This window comes from Mixophyes fleayi, chromosome 11, assembly GCF_038048845.1.
Source record: "Mixophyes fleayi isolate aMixFle1 chromosome 11, aMixFle1.hap1, whole genome shotgun sequence".
NCBI lineage: Eukaryota > Metazoa > Chordata > Amphibia > Anura > Limnodynastidae > Mixophyes > Mixophyes fleayi.
The window spans coordinates 97,296,734-97,322,574 of record NC_134412.1 but is presented as its reverse complement, the minus strand read 5'-3'; the positions used below and the strand labels follow the sequence as shown (position 1 = coordinate 97,322,574).

Genomic DNA, 25,841 nt, shown 5'->3' with positions numbered 1-25,841 from the left:
CAGCCTGCACAGACTGTGGAACTAGAAAGTAAAATTAAATGGACCACGGTAGTTTGGTGGCTATCTATGCCACCCCCGCCCTCTACTTGTAGTTGAATATAAAAAAAGCTGCCTGTACAGACTGTGGAACTAGAAAGTAAAATTAATTGGACCACGGTAGTTTGGTGGATATGGACAAAGGCAGTTTGGTATCTGTCTGCATCAGATCCCCTCTCCACTAGGAGTAAAATAGAAAACTATTCAGCCGTTATATAATCTAGAATATAAATATAAATTGAGAAAGGCAATTTGGTGTCTGTCTGCATCATAATCATCAACATCCTCATTAGCGCCCTCGTCACCTCTACAAATCTCCCCCTCATCCTCTTCTATTTCCAAAGTGGCATCCTCAATTTGTGTATCAGCGGCTACACTTGGGGTGTTCAGGTACACATCAGCAGAACTGCTGAAAGGGCCCTTCTTTATGGGTACACTAACAGAATGCTCACGATTAGACATACCACTGTTGGATGGACTCTCCACAGGGATCGGTGTCATTTCTGATTCAGAGCAAACATTATTCTCCAATGCCTTACTGTTATCTTGCAGCTCGGCTTTGACGCGTAACAGTAGTTGTGCACCAATTGTAGGCTCGGTAACTTTTTGGGATCTGCCACTAATAGCCAAAGGTGAAGGCATCATTCTCTCTTTGCCACTGCGTGTGTAGAATGGCATGTTGGCATTATTTTTTATCGACACTTAACTTTTGCTCAGTAACACTACTTATTCGCTTCAACACAGTAAATTTTTTATTTTTTTTGGACTGATTTCGAAACACTGTGTAGTTTGACATCGCCTTGCCCAGATGACGTACTGGGAACACTAACATCAGGACTGGTGACAGAACCTGGTTGCTCATTCTGATCATATGTGGACTGCTTTGAATCCATTCTGAGCCCAAAGCACTTGTAGTGCTAAAAATTATTTGGTAAGATACTGATGAAAGATAGTAATTTTGACAGCCAGAAATATTTATGCACAATTATGGGGGACACCCCAAAAGCACTGGGGAGTGCTAAAAATTAGTTGGTAGATACTGCTGACAGATAGTAATTTTGACAGCCAGAAATATTTATGCACAATTATGGGGGACACCCCAAAAGCACTGGGGAGTGCCAAATATTGAAAAGAAAAAAAACCTCTATCCTCCTCTCTTCTCTAGCGATTTTTGTTACAATTGGAATCAGAATATTGGATTCTCTGTCCCTGCTCTAATCAGCCTGTGACTACACCCTGCTCTCTCCCTCTGTCAAATGGCGATGGATTGCTGTGGAGGCGTGTATTTATAATCTTGAAGTATCGCGAGAACCAAGCCCCGAGATCAGACGACGTCATGATGACGTTCGGCCTCGATTTGGATTCGGAGCGGGCGGGAGAGTACCAAGCTACTCAGCTCGGTACTCGGATACCCAAAGTTCGGGTGGGTTCGGTTCTTGGGGAACCGGATCCGCCCATCTCTACTAAAGACAGAAAGTGGGCAGATGACTGAACATGCTCAAATTCTGTGATAAGCAGCTTCAGCTGTATCTGAACAGATAGCACCACACTCTGCAAACCCATACTGCTCATAAACGCCTGTCTATAGAGAGCGATTTAATCTGAATAAGGACAAGACAGCGTTCAAGCACCAATGTAGCTGGAAGTACGTTCCACTCCACAAAAGGACACAGTGAGCAGAATAATAACTATGCACACTAGTTATACGAAGACACTGACATCAGGCATATGGCACAATAGTGAAGTTTCAGGTGTATCCAGAGAGCTGTATGCTACTGGCAACGCATAGACTGGAAGAACAGGCCTTACACCTTAACTCTCTTAGTCATATTAAGGGTATACTGTGAAACAATGGCTTAAGTTACCATTGCCAAGCAAGGATCTCCTGGGCTCTGTTCTGGATGGGAGTCCATGAGTTTGATGTGTGGCTTATGAGTGTCATGATTATTATTTAGCTTAATTTTTAAATATGCAACATTTTCACACCTGTGTCAAAAAATAGAGATCACAGCTGTAAAATATTTAGCACAAACCTATTCACATGTTTTTTATTTGAAGTTGTCATGTGGTTTGGTTATACCTCAGAATGTAAGCTAACTGATGTTTATTAAATATCGTTGTTACTGTCTGCTGATAATATATAAAAACAAACAAACCACACACACACATATACATACACACACACACACGTTCCTAAAGTTGGTTACAACTTGTGTGAAATATAGTTCCAGGTGGATGATCAGTCTCTGGTGTCTGATTGGCTAGAAGTAGGATAAGTACTTCCTGTTCTTTTATATCGGGATATGACTTGTTACTTTTATGAGCACCACGATATTCGTTATGACCCGAGGAGACATTGCATTGCAGTGGGAATCGTAGTGCACATTCAAAACCTGGATTGGTAGTTATGACCACTTGAGAACTCTATTGAGGTGGCATTTGCACATCAAGTAGTGCTTATACAGTACACTAATTAAGTGCTTGTTAAAAATCTGCTGAGTTGTTACATGGTATGAACACATAAGTCCCACATTGTAACAATTGGTTGAGTCACTAATAAAATCCAGTTGGCTTCATATTACAAACAATGTGACAGATACTACATTCTTAAATTATAGAAGGTGTAATAGGAATGAGATCTCCTCGTTAAAAGTGTTTATTTCGCTCACGTTGAGTTTAACACACAAATCAGCATTTTCTTGGATGAACTCTTTCAGAAGTTTTTATAAATTTGATTGTTGAACAACTTTAGGAACATGTTTCGGTTTTATTAGTGTCCTGGATTAGCTCACAAAGTCTTTTTGATATACACTCTGTGCTTCCATGTAAACGTTTTGTGGATTGGCAAATTCCACTTATTGGAAGCAGCAGGTGTTTAAATATATCTCAGGGCCACTACTTATTCGCTATTTGTGATCTCCAGGTAAAGGCGGCCAGAATCACACAAATCTGCATGGGATCATACGCCTGCTCCCACTTTCTGAGCATGTGCAGCGTGATGTGATCACTTGTATGCAAGGTGCGTTCAGCAAATGTTCTTCTGTGTCAGTAATGAAGATATTGTGAAAACTGTGACTGTTACAACCTACTGCTTGATTTCACTGCTTTTATAATACATTTCTTCCAAGCTCAAAACAAAAACAGTAAAAAGTCTTCAATTTAACAGAGTACAGATTGAAAAAGGCCAATTTAGTGCAATGTGCATATCAAAGGTGACGGTTTTATGCCTTAGGTTCCCAGAACTTGTTAGTACACAAGATGATCTCTGCTGTGGGATGAGTTTACACACATCAGCCAGAGGATGCTATGATCAGCTTCAGAGAATTCGTCTAAGTTCCTTAATCAATTTGAATATAAACCCATACAATTCTGTATTTCTTAGTCCATTACAAAGACAAAGCCATATGACCAGAGGATGCGTTCTGGAGAAATAGCTGTACAGTGGATATAAGGACATCATCCTCCTGCATTGTTGTCAGTAATCTGCGCGTCCCTCTCTATTCCTCATCCGAGGCGGCAAGAAGAGCAGCCTGAGCCTCTGTGTTGTGAGGTTTTATCTTCTTGATCCCAATATTCACTTCTCCAGCTTGTCCCTTATTCCTCCTTAGGCAGCTGAAACAGAAAGCATTGGTCATTAAAGATGCATTTACTGTGTCTATCCGAACAAAGTGTAATTCTCATTACCCATAGAGCGGAGCTCTACACAGACGTGTGTGTGTGTGTGTATATAAATGTGTGTGTGTGTGTAGAGATCCCATAGATTTAAGTATAGAGCGGAGCTCCCACAGGACGTGTGTGTAGAGATCCCACAGATGTTTAAATACTTATGTATATAGATGTATACTCACTAACACCAACCAGAGGTGCATTCTGACTAATCGTCACATTTATACATCATTAAATATAAAACAGTTGAAATTGGTGGTCAGTTGCTAACTCTGCATTATAATCACTCCTGATGCAGACAATGAATTATCACTAAACTAAAGGGGCTGAATTAGGGATATGCAGAAAATGCAGCAAATGTTTCCATGTAGGGCTAATGATGCATACTCTGCATGCGTCACACATACTAGTCAGCTCTATTCTTATACTGCACTTTAGAGTTGGGATAAATCGGTTTGCGTATGTTGCATTCCCCCGCCAGCAGCACAACAGGTTTTTTTCCGGACTGATCGTGAGACACTGTGCGACAGTGATTTGTACCAATGGGAAAATGAGCGGAGATTTCTACCGTAATTGCCTGAAATTGACTTTCCCCGTTATATGTATAATTAGTTGAAAAATTGAGTGCTACATTCAAAATTGGGACAAAATGTTGAAATTTAGTACCCAGCATTGACATCTGCTTAAAGCCGATTCATTGAGAGAATAGGACGGAGTACAAAGAGCTCAGAACACAGGAGAGAGCATCTTCTATAGAACCAGAATATGGAACCGCGTTCTGCAGAAGACATTGATTCCTACCAAATCACCTACGTGTGCTTTATTCCATTGCACTTACCAATAAACCAAGAAATAATTGATGGCAACAATCAAGAAGGCAACAGCATAATGCCAGCAGAAACACAAGGTGATAAACATGATATTCTCATGATCTGTCTGGTTCCACTCTGGGGCTCCTCCAAGGGGATAGAGCACAAACCCGATCTACGACAAAACGATAATGTATGAGACATCTGTGCGTTTCACAATGAACTCCAATCCACCTGAAATATTCCACAAAATGCACCACCCATCTCTCAATACAGCATAACAATATGGCAGGAACTACATCCGTTGTACAAGGTGGCAAGGTTCATCTCCGGGCCTTGTACCCTTGGCGGTAGTTGAGCCACTGCAGTCAACTGATTATTATTAAGGACATGATTCTGAACACAATCATAAGTAATGACTGTGTAGGCTTCGAATGATGTGAGTAGAGTGTCGTAGGATAATAGCAGATATACAGTCAGGTCGATAATTACCTGCCAGAACCAGGTTCCTTGGAGGATGGCTAAACTAGTACGAAATATTTCAAGGACAATGTTGTTGTTCAGAAACACTTCAATCATAATAATAAAAGACCCTCCAAACAAAACTATGAGGAGCAAAGAATGAATATGCTGGTTGAGGGGTGGTCGATTGTGGACATGGTAATAGAAGAGAAGACCTGTGGAAAAGAGAAAAGGCAATGGTTATTTTTCTAGGACAGTGGTCGGGACTTCATAAAATGACTAAGACGAACCGGAAGATACACAAGTCTGAGATGAAAAAGTAACAAAGAGGAGACAACTCTCTTACCTTCAATGAAAACAGCCAATGCCAAGGACAAACGGTCCATCCCCTTTGGAACTTTCAGAGGGAAGTATGTCAGGATGTCCACCACTCCGGAGAGACCATAGAAAAAGTACATTGTTGTATGCTGCCAGTTCATAATATTTACCCAGCCGTCCTTGGTGGCAAGATGCATGTGAGCTCCTTGTGGTGCAAACTGCTCCACCAACATCCCTGCAGAACAAGCGTCAATGTTGAAATAATACGCCAACACTTCTCTACAAAGATGTCATCAGTCTTCCAGAACGTTGTCATGCAAATTAGGCTCATTGTCTCTGAAAGTGTTCCCAACTACCTTCAACTTACTTCCCAAGAGAACAGTGATCTCAACCTCTATGTACAAACATTGAGTCCTATGGAAGATCTTACCAACAAGAGTGAAGAAGACTTTCATTACTCCTTCAATAAGCTCCAGACGCTGGTAACCTTTGTTGGGGCGACAGTTTCCTTTTACTTTGGTTTTAAAGTATTTGAGGGGATATATCACGGACCACCACAAACCGAAGACGATGAAGAAGCTGCCCGGCAGGGCATGACCTTGAAAGCTTCCCATTTATTTACCTGAAACAACAGAAAATGATATAACGTAAAGAAAATATCATCCCAATAAGATTAAACAGGATTGATCCAGTATTTGCAGGGAAGTTTTTTCTCAATGACCGATACAAGAGGATTGGGGGGGGGGGGGGATTTCAGCAATACCTTTCTTATTCAATGACAAAGGATAAGTGTATGTGGAAAATAAAAGTACAGACTACATACGGGACAGATAGATCAGTCTTAGTTGGAGCATTACAATAATCCTGTTCATCAATTAGACAGAGTTAACACGCTCCTATCATTGAAATGAACAAGCAGCATGAATTGATGGCTTTATTGTATTAGGAAGCCACTGTGCCAACGATATTATAGACTGTGTGTAGAGTATTATGACCTGTCTGAAGGAAAGAGAAGTACCATCCAAAAATATAGATACAAGGCAAACATATTAAACTTTTATGTCTATATAAACACGGGGAAAATTATAAGACCCTGGTGAAAAACAAACTCAGGATCCTGGCGCTGTGAGCCAGCAATGCTAACCACTTTGCCACTATCCTGCACATATCATCCCCTTTATAAAATTGTTTTCTTTGTTTAATCCCACCTTTGAAGACAGTCATTTCCTAGCAATGGTGAAACATACATGCGAAATTGCAATTCCAGTAGTTTGAGGATGAGTGTGACAGTCACTCTCAGAGGGATTAAGAGAATGAATATTTACTATTGTCCCCGGCTCACTGTGACGGTCAGCACCAAGTATATTGTATTATTACATTACTTTTATGTGGCCTGATAACCATCTTCACATTCTGTAACTGACAATCTTTTCTATGTAATCAAAACAATTTTGAATACAAAAATTATACTTAAAATTGCACATTTGGTGCAGGGTTTAATAGACTTCAAATCGGGACTGTCCCACCTAAATCAGGACAATTGGGAGGTATACCCTGAAGCGATATAGATGAAACCTGCTGAGATTGCTGCCGTCTTGGAACCGCTGCTCGACAAATAGAGTCTACCGATACGACACTAGCCCAGCTTAACCAGCAAGCACAATGACTAAATGAAGCTGTCCAAGAATCCCAAATATAGCCAGACAGACCATAGAGGTAGAATCAGAGCTGATCAGCTTCCTGGCTGAGAAAGACGATGAGATTCGAAGCAGGCGTGATAACCTAATAATAGCGGGCATACCGAAACAGTCAAAGATCATGTGCTAATAGCTTTGTTCTCTTCCTGGCTACCACAATAGATGGCCCTAAATACCAACAGTGATCCTCTTGTCATCGAAAGAGCACATAAAATCAAGTCCAACAACCAGAAGGCTCTGAAGCGCCCAAGAACGATGATCACAGAAAAAATGAACGTCGCTGATAAGATCAAGGCAAAGGACCATAACAGAAGGACCACTAATATCAACTACCAGGGAGACGTGTTGTCTATTTTCCAGGATTTGTGTTCTGTGTTTTTTAGCAAGATCACCAATAAAAACTCAGAGAATTCAACTCAATCTGCAAACAACATTCAAGAAAAAGGTCAAATTCTCACTCATACCCTGCAAAATGAATATGCTTGTGCAGAACGGGAGAGGTACCATGTTTGAGGATCCGCCTAAGGCTAAAGAACATAGCGATAGGCAAGAAGATTGTGAATGGCCAGGAAACTCGCTGCATATAATAACATTTCTTGAATTTGGGAGGACACTTTCAAACATGACACATGTAATCTCTGGATGATGTTAGTCCACGGATGGATGCCAGTGCCAGGTCCAACCACAAAAGGAATACTCCATTCCCACTCAGGGATGTCAGTGAGCACTGCCACGTTGCACTTTATTTAGCCATGTCCAACACAGGAGCTGGGTAATATCTCACCCACCAGCTTACTGCTCTCAAGATGGAGGAACTACATTAAGGACACTTAATATAACGTTGTGAAATTTGGAAGGTTTCAACTACTCTATAGTTGCAAAGAAAGAAACTTGCATCACATCTCAAGCAGCTCAAACCGCAGATCATCACTCTCCAAGAGATTTATCAGGCTGAGGAAACAATGACCCTATGAGATACGTGGATAGGAGAATGTATATCCACTCTCTATACCGACAGAAAGAGAGGGACTGCAGTTTTATTTAACAAAGCACTTTTATGTGCCATAGAAAGACAACTACAAGTTGAAGGTTCCCAGGTACCCAGGCTTCTCTGAAGCTTTCTGTCAATACTACAATAAACCGGGCATCATTTTGTAGACAACAACATAGCACGCATAGAAAACATAGTTTTTTGGGAAACCTCCAAAGCTGTGCTAAGGTGTCCTATTATCTCTTACATGCCCGGTAAACATAAGGTTAACTATCAGAGCTTAATGCTACACTCACCGCAGCTTGCCAGCATTACAAAACAACAGTATTCTGCTTACAGAAAAAGCTCAAATGTAGCACGGTTACAAAAAAAAAAAAAAAAGCCGGGGTAACAAACTAGGGAAACTAGTAGATAAACGTGTAAGAGGAACCTGCAATATAACCATGGGTCCTCTTACAAGAAAATAAAACACAAAGAAGTTAACACTATCTGTGATGCTTTTATTCATTACATATACAACAGGGCAGGATAAAAAAGGAAGAGGGTATAACATTGTTATAGGACGCTGGTCTGCCCAAACCTTCATCTGAGAAGAGGTCAATCCTAGAGGAAAAGAAAGGCAAATTACAGTTACCTAGAAGTTAATGATAAATCCCCTGGAATAGATGGATTCAGTACAGAATTAAGACCTGACCATGACACCTAATAGATGTAATGAGGATAGAATTATTGTCCTCCCTCAAGCTGGAAAAGGCCACACTCATGCAGGTCCATGTAGGCCAATTTATCTTCTCAATCTGAACTTTAAAATCCTCACCAAACTAATGGCAACTAGATTACAGGCTCTCCTGACCCGCCGGATCTCGCCAGCTCAATTAGGCTGTCCAACACGGACGATCGGTGATGGGGATCCAAGGACCATTGTGGCTGTTACAACCATCTGCTCACATACAGACAACATTATGGTCAGTTTAGATGCCACGGCCTCACTTTACACAATTAATACAATTTCAACACTTCGGCCCAATCTTTCAGAACTTGATTCGAGCCACCTACACCAATCCCATAGCCCAAGTACCAGTAAATAATTAAGGTGGGAAATAGAGAAATTAAACCACAGTTTGTTTAGATGATTTATTAATTTTCACCTAAAAATCTAGACAATCCATAATGCCAGACACAATAAACAGATTCACACCCTTAGCAGCAATTACCTTAGCTTTGGCCTTGCTTGGCTTTGTGAGATCAGGCAGACAGCCAATTGCACTATTCACTGGGAGTTTTCTATACCAGGTATAGAAAGTGGGGAATAAGTATTATAAAGTAGTATATAAGTATTATAAATAAATAAAAATATATAAATCCAAAAACTAACATAAAAATAAACAGAAAAAAATTATATAAAACATAATAGACAAAATAACCAATCACAGTGCTGCTAGTTCATGAGGCCTATTGCTTATCCAAAATCTGAACACAGAAGAAGAAAGAAAGAACTGCTCTGTGTAGAATGATCACAAATTCAAATATAAATGGCATTAATCCATGTTTTCTATGAATATAATACATACAAAACACATACTATTAAATAAGACACATAATAAAAAATGAGTGCAATCAAAGAGAAAAAGGGCTCTGAGATCTGACAAATTACACCTCACACATTGTGTTCCTTCCACTCCTGGAAAATCTAGAATTTCAGGAAGGAGATGCAAAACAACCGTTCAGTAGATGGGTACAAAACCGAAACACCTCCTGGAAAACCCCTCACATACCCGGAGATGTAGTAAAATTAGACGTTTTATCCCAACACATTATGTACAAACAGTTCTTCATGTGCTGGGGCAACAAGGCGTGTTTAACCCTCGAGATTCACTCATACAGAATGTCCCTTACACCACCTCAGCCCAATGTGCAAGAACTCTCATTATAATGTTAAGGCTCAGATCTTAATACCACCGACAACCTGTGAAATGACATCAAAATTGCTGTTCTCAAACATTCCTCATTTAACCTGATAAAACCAGAGAAATGTTGGAAAGAAGAATGTCTGGTAAACACAGTGTCCAGATGTGCAAAGCTAGACTCCCAGCTGTAAGTAGGTGCTATTACAAGTATTATCATCAATCAATGTCAGACTTATAATTGTAATTAACAGATTATGCAGAATAAAACTATTAAATTTGAAAATAAAATGTAAAACATGTGAAAGTGGTGAGTACTTTTATAGGGATGGTATGAAGGACATACTTGTACACCCAGAGAAATGGCCAAATCATAAAGTGGTATTGAAATATTTAATGGTAGGTGCTATGAATTATTATACAGGGTGATGGTGGGGCTTTTCAATTTAATAGTGGGGCCTATTAATTCAAGGTGAAGTGATGAGTCCTTTAATGTAATACTGGGGTGGTCTGGAGGCTATTAATTGATATGAGGGGCTGAGCTTAGGGAGAAAGAGGACTATTTAGTATGTGAATATTAGTAATTTAATGAAGGCGATGGTTGTGGGAAGTAAGTATATTTATTAAATGTAAATACTATTCATTTTAAGAGGAAGGTCCAATTGTAAAATGTGGGTGCTATTGGGGCTGGTTGGAGATTTCTAAAAAAAATAAATCCAAATAGGGCCCCCAACATTCCAGGATCCAGACAAGCAGCAACTGATCTAAAGACACCCACAGGTGGTGAAAGTGACAAGAACAGGTAGGAGAGAGCAGGACAGTCTGCCAACTGTCCTGAATCTGGTGGGGAAGTCCCGAATTTGGGTGACTGTCTCGCTTAGTGAGATTTGGTCTAAGTACAAGGACAGTTGGGAGGTATGTCCCGCTTCACACTGTACTACTCATGAAGGCAGAGCTGTGTGCATCTAACTGTAGTGCACATAGTATTCCCTGTGTATATGTCTAAAATGATAACCATGTTACATCATAGGGACCCTCCTGTCCTAAGTGTCCCAGGCCCCCCAGAGCCTTAATCCAGCTCTAGATGGCTTGGTCCATGTCATGTCGTAAATCACAAAGGATTAAGACACTTGGAGACAAGACATGAAAAAATAAATAAATATATATATATATATATATATATATATATATATATATATATATATATATATATATATATATATATATATATATATATATATATATATAATTAATTACAGCAGAGCAGTGGAGACTATTACGTGTCCCTGGTGTCTTCCACTTCCCATGTCGTGTGAAACGCACGACCTCCGGATGACGGTCACCGCGGAGAAGTACAGATGGCGTCCCCAGGGGACGAGAACTGCACGAATCTACTTGTTACAGTCACAATCATTCATTAATCATTACTGATAAGTTAATTAAAAAATAAAATAAAAGGGAAAATAATAGTACAAAAATCAGAGAGGTTTTATTTTTAAAGTGACTTCATTTCCGCCTGTAATTTCTTATAGAAAATATGTTCCTGCCTTTGCCCCAAAACACATGTTTAGATTAATGGTTTTGCTGGGAAACGCAAACACACAGAGAACAAGTCTTGCTCATTTCTACAGCTACCAGGTCCTCAACTCCGGCTTAACAAATGTATACTTAAAAAAAACAAACAAAAAAAACCCCCATTATATATTTATATATATTATTACACGACCCCCCTTCAACAAAGCGGTGAGGACATTTACACAGTTGTCAACGAAGGGAAGTGATGTCCATAAAGTGATCTCCCCCAGACACCTGCACTGACAACCGACTAACCTGTGTCCGATGTTGTCCCCTCCCCCCCACTCGCTCCTCTGGGCAGTCAGCCGTACCCATGTTCTGGTGATCACTGCTGTTTGGGGAAGTCACTGGGGTGGGGGGTATCCCAGAAGAGTCAAAGGGTTTCTCCAAGCCGTTAATGCTTTAGGATCTCCTCCTCTATCCGATTTGAGCTACCACAGGGTATTCTAAGACTCTGAGCTCCACCACAGCTGAACACTTACAGGCTGCCAATCTCTGATGTTTATGTGAAATCTTGTATATGCTCCAAGTGGTAATAGAAACGTCTGACAGTCTGCAATACATGAGTCACTTATACAAGTATTAAGTGATGTTACCGAGAGCCACTTCTGTCATGAATCGTTCGGTTCACATACGGTTTTTCAAGCCAATTAATCCCATTCTGCAAAAGTTGGCAATGTAGCAATCACAACAGACAATGCCTCTAACAAACATCCAGTTACGACACACCCACACAAAACCTGGCAGCAAAGTAAGAATCAGACACATCCTATGTAATCTGCAGGCTGGTCGGATATATGTGCCTGCAGTGTGCTCCACAATGTGATCTCTACATGACCACACACATTCCTGTACAGCCGTAACTTAAACTGTTAGCGCCTGCGGTGAGAAAGGAAACTGTTGCCCTCATGGCCTCCAATTTTAACCAAATTAACATAAAAATATTGTAAATTGCGCCCCCCTTCAGCATCGTCCGCTGGGCAGCCGCCTCTCTTGCACATGGGTCACGGTTTGTAATATTTTCTAGTATTACTGTACTATGAAATATGACCGTTGAGCTGGTTTATAGAAATCTTATTTGTTGTTTTTTTTAATCATGGACAAAGTCACCTTGGCAGCCTATTATATATAAATAATTAGGAAACATTTGTAACAACACATGTGGATATACCACAAAACACCACAACTTACAAGAATATACTAACTGCACACTACTACAACGACTTTGGACCCTGGGGGAAAATTGGGAGGTTATTGCATAGAATGCTTTAAAAAAAACAAAACACACTGTACCAAAAGACAGATATTGTGGAGAGCTAAATAAGGACCAACGAGAAAGATTCTGCAGTGAAAGGTTTGTAAAACGATAATTTGAATGAAATCCATCAAATGAATGTGGAAACTGATGATATCTCTCACCTGTGTGGTCTTTCCCGGCTGCACACTCCTGAGATCTCACCTGTGTGGTCTTTCCTGGCTGCACACTCCTGAGATCTCACCTGTGTGGTCTTTCCTGGCTGCACACTCCTGAGATCTCACCTGTATGCGGTCTCTACCAGCTGCACACTCCTGAGATCTCACCTGTGTGGTCTTTCCTGGCTGCACACTCCTGAGATCTCACCTGTATGCTGTCTCTACCAGCTGCACACTCCTGAGATCTCACCTGTATGCGGTCTCTACCAGCTGCACACTCCTGAGATCTCACCTGTATGCGGTCTCTACCAGCTGCACACTCCTGAGATCTCACCTGTATGCGGTCTCTCCCGGCTGCACACTCCTGAGATCTCACCTGTGTGGTCTTTCCTGGCTGCACACTCCTGAGATCTCACCTGTATGCGGTCTCTACCAGCTGCACACTCCTGAGATCTCACCTGTATGCGGTCTCTACCGGCTGCACACTCCTGAGATCTCACCTGTGTGGTCTTTCCTGGCTGCACACTCCTGAGATCTCACCTGTGTGCTGTCACTCCTTGGCACACACTCCTGAGATCTCACCTGTATGCTGTCTCTACCAGCTGCACACTCCTGAGATCTCACCTGTATGCGGTCTCTACCAGCTGCACACTCCTGAGATCTCACCTGTATGCGGTCTCTACCAGCTGCACACTCCTGAGATCTCACCTGTATGCGGTCTCTACCAGCTGCACACTCCTGAGATCTCACCTGTATGCTGTCTCTACCAGCTGCACACTCCTGAGATCTCACCTGTATGCGGTCTCTACCAGCTGCACACTCCTGAGATCTCACCTGTATGCGGTCTCTACCAGCTGCACACTCCTGAGATCTCACCTGTATGCGGTCTCTACCAGCTGCACACTCCTGAGATCTCACCTGTATGCAGTCTCTACCAGCTGCACACTCCTGAGATCTCACCTGTATGCGGTCTCTACCAGCTGCACACTCCTGAGATCTCACCTGTGTGGTCTTTCCCGGCTGCACACTCCTGAGATCTCACCTGTGTGGTCTTTCCTGGCTGCACACTCCTGAGATCTCACCTGTGTGGTCTTTCCTGGCTGCACACTCCTGAGATCTCACCTGTATGCGGTCTCTACCAGCTGCACACTCCTGAGATCTCACCTGTATGCGGTCTCTACCAGCTGCACACTCCTGAGATCTCACCTGTGTGCTGTCACTCCTTGGCACACACTCCTGAGATCTCAGCAGGAAGATCATCCCAGGACAGGCTGGGGGAGGTGTGTACGCAATTGTGCATCCTTTGCACAGGTTGACACAAGTGTAATAAAATCAGTTCTGTTCATTAAACACACTTGAATTGTTACATTGGTTTCTTCCTTATTTCAGCCATTTGGTTACTGAGCTGCTCCACCAGCAAATAAACAATATTGTGAGGATTAATGGTAAAACATGTTTCACCAGCCCTGTGTGTGCACATGTAATGGTCTGGAAGTATATAAATGCCTAATTATACATCAAAGACAAAAACTTTTTAACGTGGCCGCTTTTATAGTGAAGGTAACTATTTGTATCGACAGTTTATATACACAGTGTGTATATATAATATTAGTAAATATACCCACATACCCCCTGGAGTTAATTTAGTTGGCTATGAGCTCTAGGATCACAGATATTTCATGGCATCTTGATATTTGTTTGATTCTCATGTATTTGCTTCTCATGTTTAATCCAATGAGGCTATAGGTGTTGTGAAAATGACAAAATCCTGTAGCACTTAATTTTATGTAGAGAAAGCAAGCTGAAACTATCATTTCATTTAAAAATAGGGAAAATTAAAAGTGACAAATGTGTGCCTGGCCTCATGAGTAGGATTGATAAGGATAGTCAGAAAAAGCTCAAAAGATGGGAATGTGAAAGTAAACCTTAATAGCCAGACATTCATGAGTTAAATGGATGAATTTAAGTATGATGAAAACATAACAAACAGTACTTGTCTTTGTAGGAACTGATGTCTAAGGGACTATGATTAAGCATATATTTTATCTTATGTGAGAACAAGCCTTTTATATTCAAGTTGATGAAGTTAGTTTCAACTATAGACATATGTAAGACTTGTATAAATATGAAGAAAGGAATTTGGACAGATAAGAGACCAGTTCTCAGCTTAATATTATTGTGTGCTGTGCGAGTAATATATTCCATAGTTTTCATTTCTTTTATTATTTCAAAAGTCCACTAATACATGTAATAAAATCACAAAGTAGAGTGCCTTTTATTTTGCATGTTGAATTAATGCTAGTTTGAACAATTCCATTAACAAAAGATATCCGCACCAGTTAATTCAAGAGGTCATTTTTATGGCATTTTTACCTGCTGGCATATATACCTCAATTTACATTATGAGGGTGCACTTCCAGAATAAAATACAATGTCACAAACAAAAAAAAGGAACAGAAAAAGGGGTAGTTTAAACAATCTAAGATATGTAACGGATTTCTAAATGCACTTAACTTCTTGCCAAACTTAATTTGTTACACCACACATACATTATACTATTTATATAAATTACAGGAAGAGGCATAGTTAATAAAAGTATATTATATAATAAAAACAGAATAAGAAATATATTTAAAAAATGTTTACGATGTTAGTTTATACAATGTGGTCTGTATAATGTAGCTGCCAAGGTTACTTAGTTTCATAAGTAGAAAGGTTCAAAAAAAGGCGAATTATTTCTAAATAAAATAGCTTGTGGGAATCTAGAGGACTGATGGAGGGCAGGGATGGATCCCAGTAGCAGAAGACTGAAGAGAACCCCAAGTAGTAGTACAGGATGTAGCTAAAGAGTCTCTAATAATAATCTGTCAGTTTGTGCAATAGATCTATACCCTCAGAATGCAGGGGATTGGCTAAAGACAGAAAGTGGGCAGATGACTGAACATGCTCAAATTCTGTGATAAGCAGCTTCAGCTGTATCTGAACAGATAGCCCCACACTCTGCAATCCCATACTGCTCATAAACGCCTGTCTATAGAGAGCGATTTAATCTGAATAAGGACAAGACAGAGTTCAAGCACCAATGTAGCTGGCAGTACGTTCCACTCCACAAAGGGACACAGTGAGCAGAATAATAACTATTCGCACTAGTTATATGAAGACTCTGAGATCAGGCATATGGCGCAATACTGAAGTGTCAGGTGTATGCAGAGAGCTGTATGCTACTGGCAACGCCCAGACTGGAAGAACAGGCCTTACACATTCCCTCTCTTACAGTCATATTAATCATGAGTATTATAAGCCATAATTATTATGTTTTTATTTATGATTTAGCCTAAAGGGTATACTGTGAAACAATGGTTTAAGTTACCATTGCCAAGCAAGGATCTCCTGGGCTCTGTTCTGGATGGGAGACCATGAGTTTGATGTGTGGCTTATGAGTGTCATGATTATTATTTAGCTTAATTTTTAAATATGCAACATTTACACACCTGTGTCAAAAAATAGAGATCACAGCTGTAAAATATTTAGCACAAATCTATTCACATGTTTTTTATTTGAAGTTGTCATGTGGTTTGGTTATATCTCAGAATGTAATGTAAGCCAACTGATGTTTATTAAATATCGTTGTTGCTGTCTCCTGATAATATATAAAAAAAACAACCCACACACACATATAATTATATATATATATATATATATATATATATATATATATATATATATATATATATATATATATATATATATACACACACACACACACACACACACACACACACATAGACACATATATACATACATACACACACACACACACACACACACATTCCTAAAGTTGGTTACAACTGGGGTGAAATATAGTTCCAGGTGGATGATCAGTCTCTAGTGTCTGATTGGCTAGAAGTAGGATAAGTACTTCCTGTTCTTTTATATCGGGATATGACTTGTTACTTTTATGAGCACCACGATATTCGTTATGACCCGAGGAGACATTGCATTGCAGTGGGAATCGTAGTGCGCATTCAAAACCTGGATTGGTAGTTATGACCACTTGAGAACTCTATTGAAGTGGCATTTGCACATCAAGTAGTGCTTATACAGTACACTAATTAAGTGCTTGTTAAAAATCTGCTGAGTTGTTACATGGTATGAACACATAAGTCCCACATTGTAACAATTGGTTGAGTCACTAATAAAATCCAGTTGGCTTCATAGTACAAACAATGTGACAGATACTACCTTCTTAAATTATTTGTGGAATTCCCTCCCTCGCACAGTAAGACTTTCCTCTAGTCTTCAAACCTTCAAGCGTTCACTGAAAACCCACCTCTTCAGACAAGGTTATGATATTCCTCAACCATCATCTTAATTTCCCTAGATTACCCTATTGCCATCCTCTACACAGCTAACTCAAGACAACAACCTTCTGACCAACATTGCAACACACACAGCCCACTCAGTACTTTTACCTTTGCAGTCTGGCTGGTCCATTGTGCAATATGATGTAGCACATGCCCTTGTGTTTCTAACTCCCATTGTCCTATAGATTGTAAGCTTTCGAGCAGGGTTCTCTTACCTCTATGTCTGTATGTATTACCCAGTATTGTCTTATTAATGTTTGTTCCCAATTGTAAAGCGCTACGAAATTTGCTGGCGCTATATAAATAAATGTTGATGATGATGATAGAAGGTGTAATAGGAATGAGATCACCTCGTTAAAAAGTGTTTATTTCGCTCACGTTGAGTTTAAAACACAAGTCAGCATTTTCTTGGATGAACTCTTTCAGAAGTTTTAATAAATTTGATTGTTGAACAACTTTAGAAACATGTTTCGGTTTTATTAGTGTCCTGGATAAGCTTACAAAGTCTTTTTGATATACACTCTGTGCTTCCATGTAAACGTTTTGTGGATTGGCAAATTCCACTTATTGGAAGCAGCAGGTGTTTAAATATATCTCAGGGCCACTACTTATTCACTATTTTTGATCTACAGGCGAAGGCGGCAAGAATGACACAAATCTGCATGGGATCATACGCCTGCTCCCACTTTCTGAGCATGTGCAGAGTGATTTCACACAAGATACGCTATGTAAAATATCTCGCTGTGCATGAGCCCCTTAGAGAGTCCACACCAGCATATGTACAAATCAGGCAATCGTCTCCACCTGTAAGGGACTGAATCACATCTATTAACAGGTTAATGACGCCTTAAGGAACATGGTTTGGATCATCTCTAATTGGCGTTCATAACCCTTTCGGAGAAAGGTTTCCTGAGCTGCTGTGTGTACATTGGATAGTATCCTGCTTCCGTATCATACAGACTGAGATCTGGATCAATAGAGACTTTCAGCAGACAGGCATTCTGCCCTAGTTCACTTTTAGTGCTTGTGACAGGATGGACCGCCTATGCCACCCTGTCTGTTGTTGCTGGGAACCGGCTGGGCTTACTTTCCCACCGTTCCCTTTTGTTATCCCAAATGCGCCCTCTTGCCGCATGTAGGAGGGCGCATTACACATGCTGCCACCACTGGACTCCTTACTGGCATCCAGAACCGGGTTTCTTCAGGGTAACTGACGCTGCTAGCGTATCTCATTGCTGGTGTACCTGGGCTGGTACTCCTGACCTCTCACTATGGATCAGGGATGCTGTGGATGGATCCCCCCTGGCCTATCACACCGACCAGGGCTGGTAGCAGGCAGAGCGGCAGTATCGGAGAGCTTGGGTCCAAGCCTCAGAACAGCCGTAAACGGATTAGAATTTGGGTCTAATCTGCAGGTCACAGGAATACAGCAATATTGAAGATGTTTCCAAGCAGGTCTTTTAAGCACGATGTTTATTTGCCCTCACACTGGTTAAAGGTACCAGGTGATCACTCAAGTCAGATGAAATCAGAAGAACAAGTTTTCAATAAGAGCCAGTGCTTTTTATACAGTTCAGACACAGGCTATTTTTAGAATCAGGATGTAGCCTGTTTACACAAACATGGATTTACATACATTGCAAAGCCAACTATATTTACACTTATATATGAAATTCTTAAAAACCTTGCTGTGATACCCTGCATCTTATTTCAGAGGCAGGAGACCTACTAGCAAGTCAAAAGGTCTAACTGGCATGAACAATTCAGAAAGTTGCAGAATACACATTCCCAGTGAAAAAGTACAACCCTCAAACAAGTCATTTCCCCACATCACAATACACAGAAGACTTTGTAAACAAAGGCTCATTGCATCAGATATATACATCAGAATTGAGACATTTGCTTTAGAAATGTTAAAACAGAAAAAAAAAAAATTCTACCCTGGTCTCAGAAATAAGGATTTCCTATCTCAACATATACACAATACCAAACATAAGTGCTTGTGCAATTATATAAATAAGCGCCCTGTGCTATTTCCTTTAAATAAATTCATACCATAAGTTATTTATGTGTGATCCAGTCACAGTGCTAGAGTCACATATGCTAATATAATCTCCAGACTAGCAGTTTCTTATTGAAATTGGTGTGTTAAATAACAGCACCCGGACGATCCTTCTTCATATGATTGTGTGGTTTCAAATTATCTTCCGAGTCATCAGGGTTCCGGCAATGAGAAATAGTAAGTTCTGTGCACTACAGCTCTAAGATGAAACATCTGTTTATACAAAATACACTTTGTATTCTATGACTATATACAAAACCATTAAAATATGTCAGAAGAAGTGAAACCTCAAGCAGGACGCACCCAAGAGAACTTAGCAGCTGTAAAGAAAACATGACAAAACTTGACCAAACCTGATCTGCAACTTGAAAGCCATTCTGTCACCATCTTAGGATATGCCGCAGCCCTGCAGCAGGGACTGACAGCCCGTACAGCATATGTAAACAGGTTATCCAGGTGGATCTGGAAACAGCCAGGTCAACCCTACAAGGTACACATTGTGTTCTGCACTACAACAGCTATCTAGTTGCCTCTCTCTCTCATAGAATACAAAGTGAAGTAATCTGTTAATTACAGAGGACAACTAAACCTGCTCCTAGTATCCCATAAAGAAAGCATGAAGTATATTTAATATATTTGCAAATACGAGCCACAAAGGGCAAAAACCAAGACAGTGCATGGTAATACAGTAAACAAATAACACTACAATTGATTCTCAATGCAGCTAATAGCAGCCTTAATGGGCAATGGAATGCAAGTGGTATATTCAGCACAAGCTGAAAGCTGTGTCCATGACCGTGGGCGCAACTAGCAGTATTAGAGCCACTGGTAGAGGTGTGAAATCAATGGGCAGAGAGCCCAAGGTGGAGGTGCGCAGTTTAGCTGGTAAGTGGGTAACGAAAAGAAGAGGAACAGTAGGGAAGAGTGCTCTGCTCAAGAGAGCTTACAATCTAAAAGGAAAGGGGCAGACAAATGATTGACACACGGGGTTGAGACGGTGTAAGGGGATCTAGATATCAGAAAGGAGGGGAGGAAGCAAGAGTGGGCGAGGAGATGAAGGAAGACAGAGGGTGAGGTATACTTTGTAGGGGAATGGTAGGCCTTAATGAACATGTGGGTTTTCAAGGAGAGTTTGAAGCTTTACAGGCTAGGGGAATAGTCTGATAGAACAAGGCAGATTGTTCTAATGGTGGGGAGCGGCACAGAAGAAATCTTGGATTCGGATGCGAATGATTGGTCGACCAGAGAGCGTGAGGGATTATGAAAAGAGATTAGGTTGCACTTGTGGGAAACAGTGGAGTTGGAGGGGGCTTTGTATGTGAGGGTGAGGAGTTTGAAGAGGAGCGCAGCACGGTGGCTAAGTTTTAGCACTTCTGCCTCACAGCACTGGGGTCATGAGTTCAATTCCCAACCATGGCCTTATCTGTGTGGAGTTTGTATGTTCTCGCCGTGTTTGCGTGGGTTTCCTCAGGTGCTCCGGTTTCCTTCCACACTCCAAAAACATACTGGTAGGTTAATCGGCTGCTATCAAAATTGACCCTAGTGTCTGTCTGTCTATGTGTGTATGTTAGGGAATTTAGATTGTAAGCTCCAATGGGACAGGGATGGATGTGAACAAGTTCTCTGTACAGCGCTGCGGAATCAGTGGCGCTATATAAATAAATGATGATGATGATGATGATTCTGTAGGGAAAGGGGAGTCAGTGTAAGGCTTGGCAGAGAGGGCAGGTATTAATAGAGTGGCGAAAGAGGAAAATGAGGCTTGCTGCAACGTTAAATATACATCGAAGAGGAGCAAGATGGGAGCAGGGGAGGCCAGTAAGGGGAAGGTTGCAGCAGTTGAGGCGAGAAAAGATCAGAGTGTGGATAAGAATTTTGGTGGCATCATCGGAGAGAAAGGGTCCTATACCAGTGACGCTGTGGAGCTGGTGGTGACGGGATCAGGCAAGAGATTGGATGGGGGGGGATGAATGAGAGGGTGAAGTCAAAAATGACACCCAGGCAATGAACTTGGGAAACAGAGGAGATAGTGGTGTTGTTAATAGTGATGGAGAGGTCGGGAGTGGAGTAGATTCTTGAGGGAATGAAGACAATGAGTTCAGTTTTGGCCATGCTAAGTTTCAGAAAGCATAAGGACATACAGGAGGAGATGGCGGAGAGGCAACTGGACAGTTGGGTGTCGTTGGCATAGAGTTGATATTGGAGGCCGAAAGAACGGATGAGGTCACCCATGGAGGACTTGTACAGAGAAGAGACCCGAGGGCCAAAGACAGAAATCTGAGGGACTCCTTCGGAAGGATGGATGGGGGTAGAAGGAGGAATCAGAGATAGAAACAGAGAAAGAGAGGTTGTTGAGGTAGGAAGTGAACCATGAGAGAACAGTGTCAGGGAGGCCATTGGTATGAAGGGTGTGCAGTAGGAGAGGGTGATTCATGGTCTCATAGGCTGTAAGAGGTCTAGGTGAATAAGGAGGGAGAAGTGGTCTATAGATTTGGAGGGGGCAGAAGGATCAAGGATGGAGTTGTTAGAGAGGCAGCTGGTGAGACAGATGTAGACAAACTGCAAGTATTTTGGAGGCAAAGCGGAGGAGTGAGATGGGGCGTAGTTAGAGATGAAAGTAGGGTCAAGATTGTTTTTTAAGAATGGGTGAGATACTAAAAAATGCTAATAAAAAAATTCCAAAACCAAACATTAACACTGCTAATCCTGTAGCTGTCTCCATTTAGAAAATGCTGACATGTTCTATATCCCCCTGTGGTTTCTCACCTGCAGTTTTTACAACAAAAAAAAAAAATCAGCTTTAGAGATTATAAGCAGTCAGTGGTAAAAACAATAGTATAAAGTTATTGGGAAGAGATAGGAGAGTAACAGCAGGAGTAATTAATATCTTATACCCATTATAGTTAGATTATGTAGTTTTTTTTTTATATTACACACACATACAGTGGTGTAAATGCATGTATACATTAGACACACCAATGTTTTCCTTTATCCTTACTTAATCAGCTTATAAATAAGAAGAAGAACAAAAGAGATAAAACATACAAGGAAAAAACTTTGTGGTTATATGTACGGAGAAGTAAACTGAAAAGATGGGTGTGGTTCAAACTGAGGAGAGGTAGATTAGCAGATCATGGGACAATCAACGAAACCACACTGTGAAAGACTTATCTTGACATAAACATATAGCACAGAATGGAGGGCAACATAAGTTAACATAAACATAGAAAGGGGATCTATCTAAACCAAGCATCGGCAACACTTGTTGGCACGTGTGCTACAAGATGGCACTGCAGAATGTTTTTAGTGGCACCCGAGCAGTGGAGGATCCATAGGGGGGCTGATCGGGGCGAGTGTCTTCTGATTGGCTGTATGTGAATTTACGTCTGAAGTCGATAGGTTCTGTCTTTAGCGATTGTGCGTGTATTATAGGATTTTGTGGGTGTATTTTAAAATGAATGTGCAATAAAAAAAAACAGTATTATGCTAGATGCCCCTTCTTTTGTTTTGGTTTCTATATGCCACACTGGATGGAAGGATTCCAGATTGTTTGAATCCTACAGAGGGAGAAGAAGAAAAATATACAGATTTTGATATCAAGGCTCCTGTACCCATTATGCCCTTGTGAGTAGCCTGACAAAGGGGGTACTGCATTTGGGATAACCTTCAGTTTGATTGAAGATTCGTCTGATTCTCTGCATCATATAAATGAATTTTAATTATAAGAACACTATATACATACAATATTTCACTATTGTGATTTTATTTTTTATCTATATGTGATTTCATCGGGTGGAGACAATCATAAAAGAAGCCATCTAAATAGAAGTATCTTTTATTAATTACTTACTTATATACTATATGTATTTATGGGATATTAAATGCGTTTGAGAGGATTCCTAGCTTTTGTGTTAATATTTTCATATATTTTAAAATTAAATTGTTTGCTACTTTCATTCTTACGCAATATGGAATATTATTTCTGTTGTGCAATATAGTTTGTGTAATATAGTTTTTTGTTTGTTTGTCTTTCATGTAAATCAACCTTAATAGTGAATGTGCTTTTCACTATCAAAATAAATATTTAAAAACAAACTTTTCTTGTGCAATGTACATCTGACATATATGGTACTTGCGGAGAGCTAGAGGCGCCTTACAATGCGTGCACCTCAGCATACGGGCATAAATGCGCTATTTTTACATATTTTTCCAGCTTAACTTTTGAAATCACAGACATCCACCTCCGCATCGGCCTGAGCATGTCCTAGATTTTTTATCTACATCTCATCAGGTAGAATCGGCAAAGACTGTTCTAGGGAATGGTATGATATTCCTGACATTAAGTAAAACATGAGCTGGTCTCAGCTGGGAAAACAGATTGAGTAGGTTTATCTGATTTCCCAATCCCCAGTTCATCTATCTCAGTTATTATTCTGTTCAGCAGAGAAATCCCTCTCCCTAGCCATGTGAGGTACGACCTAACTGCAAGAGCTCAGAGTCTACTCCTATAAAGTCTGGACGCTTGTGATATAAGCAGTTCTTTGGCTGGTAATCCGATCGGGCACCCCAGTCACTTCTGGGAGTGCAAGACTGCAAGGCAGACTTTGTGCAGTTAGCCATAGACCACGCCAGCATCAAACGGACAGGTGGATTAACAACCGATCCCTTTTAATAAGTTGCCAGCACCCGATACTGATTTCTCACTCTTCAGGCCTTTATAAACTGCTTCCTGCAAATCACTCACAGCCAGATCCTTGTCATGGAGACCTCACAACATCCAATGCATGAAGATGCTTCTCTTCATTCTCTGCTTGTAAACAAAATGCAGGCAAAGTTATTTCTTTAAATTATGATAAGCAGTGTCCCACCTTATAGCTAGCACCCCCACTCCTAAAAATAACCATGTTCAAGAGGATTAAGGTCGAGTGTGAACATCCCATCTACTGCATGCGCACTGTTCTCCGGAGAAAGCTTTTGACATTATCAAAGTAGGAAGTCTGCCAACCTTTAGCACAGATAACCAATGAGATCAATGCTACAGGATCTTCAGATTACAGCATAGCCCACAACAACTATTAATTTAAATAATATGTAAACCCCCCCCGTCCCCCTACTCAGCGCTTACCAGAGGAGAAAGGGCAGTTCCTAGAAGTTAGCCGACAAGGAGAGTAGAGTAACTGGAAGTAGGGAACAGTGTTACACAGCCTCTATTCTAGACACTACAATTTCTACCCCGAGCTGTGAGGAGCCAGGAAATGACATCACAATATGCCAAAAGGGCTTTGGCATCAGAATTATAGGCAGACAAGGAGATATGCAGGAGAGTGGGAGAGGAATAGGTAGGCTTGGCCATAGTCAGGTCAGCAGCCATGCCAGAGGACCAACCTGCAACCAGAAACAAGTGTCTGCTGAGTCTGCACAAGGGAGAGAATCTCACAGCACTAGAGCCCGCTGCATGTTTGGGAGTCCTGGATCCGGTCCAAGGAGTAGACAACCAGCACAGCACAGGATTGCTGGAGCTGCTGTAGAAGACAGAGCACAGATGGTGTGAGGGCTGAGAATGAGAGAGAATACCACCAGTCATGACGGCACTGACATTTCACCACTCAGAGAAAGAGATGAGAAGCGCGTTACACCCTATAAACAGAGTTTGGTGAAGAAGGCTGCCAGTCTGTCAGGCAAGTCTGCAAGACTAATAGAGGTGAGGACCAATCCCATAGGGAAGTCTGGTACAGCCAGAGAGTAGCCTGACAAGAGTCTCATACGACCTTCAAGGGAAGCAGGAGGAATCCAGGTCCTGTCCAGGAGGAAAGAGAGAGCAAGATAACAGCTCAGAGGAAAGGAGTAAATAAGGCATCAGGGAAAGTGAGAGTTCAGACACAACCAATCCTGGAATATGCCAGTTGTATGCCGTTTGTCCTATTGCTTTGCACTATTCTAGGTCTCTGCTATTGATGTTGCAGTTACTCCCTTCATATTGCCATATGGTGCAGAGATTCACTGCAGGACATTGTGTTTGATTTGTCTTCACAGTATCTAGAGTTGGTCAGTGTCCGCTGAATGTGTGCGCAACCTGTGTAACTTTGTACTTCACCACTCCCAGAGCAATCTGCCGGTGTGGCAGGCTGTTTGAGACAGAGGTACTTCCTGGCAGTGCCCTACACTGCTGGCACTTCTCCCTCATCTCTCCTTACCCAGGGAGTAGTGACATGTTGGAGGGAATACTCACCAGTTGAAGTATCTAATTGTCTGTGTGTTTTGAGACCACAGTTGCCCCACGCGCTGAGTATACTACAGATACCCCTTTCCTCACACTAACTCATAACAGGGACTACAACCCCTATTGTTTTCTCATCTTGCAAGGACAATGCAGAGACATTGTATTTATCCTAACATGACACAAATTGTGGCATTGCTATTATTGCACTGAAGCCAGCTTTAGTCTAGAATGTAATCTTGTTTATTTGTGTTGTCTCTGCCACACACAAATATTATTTATTCAGGGTGTAAACCCTCTTAATTACTACAAGGCCCTAATCCTTAC

General features: G+C 41.1%; 2 protein-coding genes across 14 annotated transcripts in view; both read right to left on the bottom strand.

Annotated features, from left to right (window-relative positions):
* TMEM45B (transmembrane protein 45B) overlaps nt 1–13,048 on the bottom strand; it is a 31,907-nt gene extending 18,859 nt beyond the window's left edge. The window contains exon 1 of the mRNA XM_075190525.1: nt 12,998–13,048. The gene's annotated coding sequence lies outside the window, so the exon portion shown is untranslated. The remainder of the gene's footprint in view (nt 1–12,997) is intronic.
* LOC142107243 (transmembrane protein 45B-like) lies at nt 2,675–13,790 on the bottom strand. Of its 13 annotated transcripts, XM_075190530.1 has the most exons (8): nt 12,998–13,046; nt 12,650–12,917; nt 9,194–9,263; nt 5,722–5,913; nt 5,320–5,526; nt 5,004–5,188; nt 4,541–4,686; nt 2,675–3,648 (listed from the first exon to the last, which is right to left on the bottom strand). In XM_075190530.1, exons 4-8 carry the CDS (start codon nt 5,903–5,905, stop codon nt 3,534–3,536), a joined length of 837 nt encoding a protein of 278 aa, XP_075046631.1. In that variant the 5' UTR covers nt 5,906–5,913; nt 9,194–9,263; nt 12,650–12,917; nt 12,998–13,046; the 3' UTR covers nt 2,675–3,533. The 13 variants fall into 13 exon arrangements, with proteins under 13 accessions (XP_075046631.1, XP_075046635.1, XP_075046632.1 ...); XM_075190534.1 differs by lacking the exons at nt 9,194–9,263; nt 12,998–13,046 and adding an exon at nt 13,412–13,426 and having other exon boundaries at nt 12,650–12,690; XM_075190531.1 differs by lacking the exon at nt 12,998–13,046 and adding an exon at nt 13,164–13,223 and having other exon boundaries at nt 5,722–9,263; nt 12,650–12,690.
* Between the last annotated feature and the right edge of the window lie 12,051 nt (nt 13,791–25,841).